The sequence below is a fragment of the Uranotaenia lowii genome, chromosome 1 (genome assembly GCF_029784155.1).
Source record: "Uranotaenia lowii strain MFRU-FL chromosome 1, ASM2978415v1, whole genome shotgun sequence".
NCBI classification, from domain to species: domain Eukaryota; kingdom Metazoa; phylum Arthropoda; class Insecta; order Diptera; family Culicidae; genus Uranotaenia; species Uranotaenia lowii.
In genome coordinates, this window is record NC_073691.1 from 147,931,531 (window position 1) to 147,934,073 (window position 2,543).

At 49.4% G+C, this 2,543-nt stretch overlaps 1 protein-coding gene across 1 annotated transcript; it reads right to left on the minus strand.

The window, feature by feature from the left end:
• Positions 1–254: 254 nt before the first annotated feature.
• On the minus strand, positions 255–2,203 carry LOC129738012 (uncharacterized). The gene is made up of 2 exons (XM_055729188.1): positions 446–2,203; positions 255–386 (listed from the first exon to the last, which is right to left on the minus strand). The coding sequence occupies exons 1-2, from the start codon at positions 2,201–2,203 to the stop codon at positions 255–257; spliced, it is 1,890 nt and encodes a 629-aa protein (XP_055585163.1).
• Positions 2,204–2,543: the final 340 nt, after the last annotated feature.

The window sequence follows — 2,543 nt, forward strand, 5'->3', positions numbered from 1 at the left end:
GGTGGTTTTGCTGGCTTCCTTGAGCACCGGGTGATGTGGCAGATAGCAGTGTGGTTTGTCGTCAACAGAATCGATGCGGTGCCTTTTTCCGGGTTGAGCGTGACTTCCAGGGATTTTGTGGTGTGCATTTCTGGTGGAGTTACGTTGTGTGGCCTTCGTGTTCGATTCTCCAAGGGTGGTTTGTGGATCATTAGACCGGGAATGGCAGGCAACGTATCCTTCGTCGTGGATTTGAGTGGTGGAGGGTTCAACGTTCATCCTTTGGCTCCCATCGGTGGTGTCCATTGGCCGGAACTCCCCAGGAATCGTTTCTCGGGTTTGATCAACGGTGGAGAGGAAGCACGCTCGCGGTGCGGTGGTGGAGCTGGAATCCACTTTGCCAGAAACTGTCCAGCCAAAGAGGGTGTCCACCAAAAACGGAGAATTATCACCAAGAGAGGCGTACGCCTGTGTGAAACTCGTGGTAACATTCTCCACCGATGATCATGTCGATTGTTGCTGGAACGTTGAACTGAGGATCCGCCAATGGAACCTGTGGCATTTTCCAGGCAGTTGTATCGATCGGGGATGTGGGAAGATGGGAGGTTGGCTTCTTCATGACGAGGAAATCGAGTGTGGTGGAGAAGTCGCTGTTCCTGGATACGATTTTGGCAGCTAACCTTTTTCTGATGCGTTTGACTGACTCTCCAATTCCGGCAACTGCGATGTCCACGGGAGTTTGTTGGGTGGCGAGTTCGTTCGCCAGCTTCCTGGTGATAAAGTTGGACATTGCTGCGGAATCTAGAAGAGCTCGTGCTGGAATCTTTCTGCCGTATCGGTCGACAACTAACAGCGCAACTGTCTCCAATAGAACCGTCGAATTTGAATGCACGGATAGATTTATCGTTGGTGGGTTGAGTGAACCGCTCGGACCTGGATTCACTTGTGGGAGCTGTGATCTTTCGGGTGAGAACTCATTCGGTGGTGCTGCTTGGTCGTGCAACATAGTGTGATGCTTCGCTTGGCAAATCCTGCACAGAAACTTGGACTTGCAGGATCTTGCCTGGTGGTTTGCGCGAAAGCAATTCCAGCAAAGGCTGTGCTGTGTCACAAGCTCTCGCCGTTGGGAGCTTGACAGGTTCGAAAATGCTGGACATTGGTGAAGCGGATGTGTTCTCAAACAACAGTGGCATGACAAAGTGCTAGATTGAGTTTGGGATGTGACAGTATTCACAACAGATCGGATGGAAGCTGGTTTCTTCGGGATTTGTCCGGCCACCTTGGAAACGGTGGGCGCTGCGGAACGATGCTGGAGATCGCTGTCCACGGATTTCAACATCCGGACCTGGTGGATGAGAAACTCGATGAGCTCGTCGTACTTCACTTCATCTTTCTGTCGAGTATCCTGCTCCCATGCGCGAATCGTCGCCGAATCCAATTTATCCGTCAGGATGAAGATGAGCGGAGTGTCCCAATGATCTATCGGTTCACCTAACTTCCCCAGTGCCTTGACGTGTCGCTGGAAGTCATCAACCAGTGTGTTGAGGTCCTGTGCTGACTCATGCTGGATCGGTGGAAGGTTGTACAGGCCTCGGAACAGCTCCTTTCTGAGGAATCGCTTGTTGTCGTAGCGCTTTTTCAATGCATCCCACGTCGACGCATAGTTATCGGCTTGGATATCCACAGACTCGAACGGTTTTCTTGCCTCTCCTTCCAGCGACTGCAACAGATACTGCAGCTTGTTGACGATCGGTATGTCCTCGTTGCAGTGGATCATCGAAATGAAATTGTCGCGAAATGATATCCATCGCGATTCATCCCCGCTAAACTTCGGTAGATCGATTTTAGGCAGCCGATGATGGAAACTGGAAGACATGCTATGAGAAGTCGATGCGTGCATGATCGTCGAACTCAGAAGATGCTCCCTGATTTCCAGCTTTGACAGCAAAAAACCTTTCGCTTTGCAAAACCGATCCTCGAAATCCGCCCGGAACTCCAAATGCGCCTCGAACCGTTCTTCGATGTCACCCATCTCGATGTCGTTCTGCACGTTCAAAAACAACTCGTTGCATTTGTTAAGAGTCTCCAAACGTACCGAAACCTGGCAGCAATCCCGTTCATAGGTGTAGTCCGAGATGAACTTCTCCACCACATCTCGCTCGGCACACGCTCGTCGTCTCGTCAGAAGGTCCGCTGCTAGTTTTTTCTCCGCCTTGCTAGTCATCACTCCACACCACTCAAATCACACGTAATTGCACCAAAAAAGACCGTAAATGCCAGCAACGATTGAATTTCGGATGTGATTTGTGAGTAAAAATCTCCAAAATATTTTTATTTTATTCGAGTTGCTATCCTTTTGGACGGTACTGTAGTCAGCAACTTGTATAAACGCCGCCCACCAATGTAACAAACGTCTCAAAATTAACAGCTAAAGCGATTTTGAAATTTTTCCAAAAATCCAATTTTAAAACCGTCGCTATACTTTTGCGCGATACTGTAGTCTAGTCACTTGGCTGAATGCGTCTCAGCAATATTTCAGTGTATCAGTGACCACTCAAAATGAA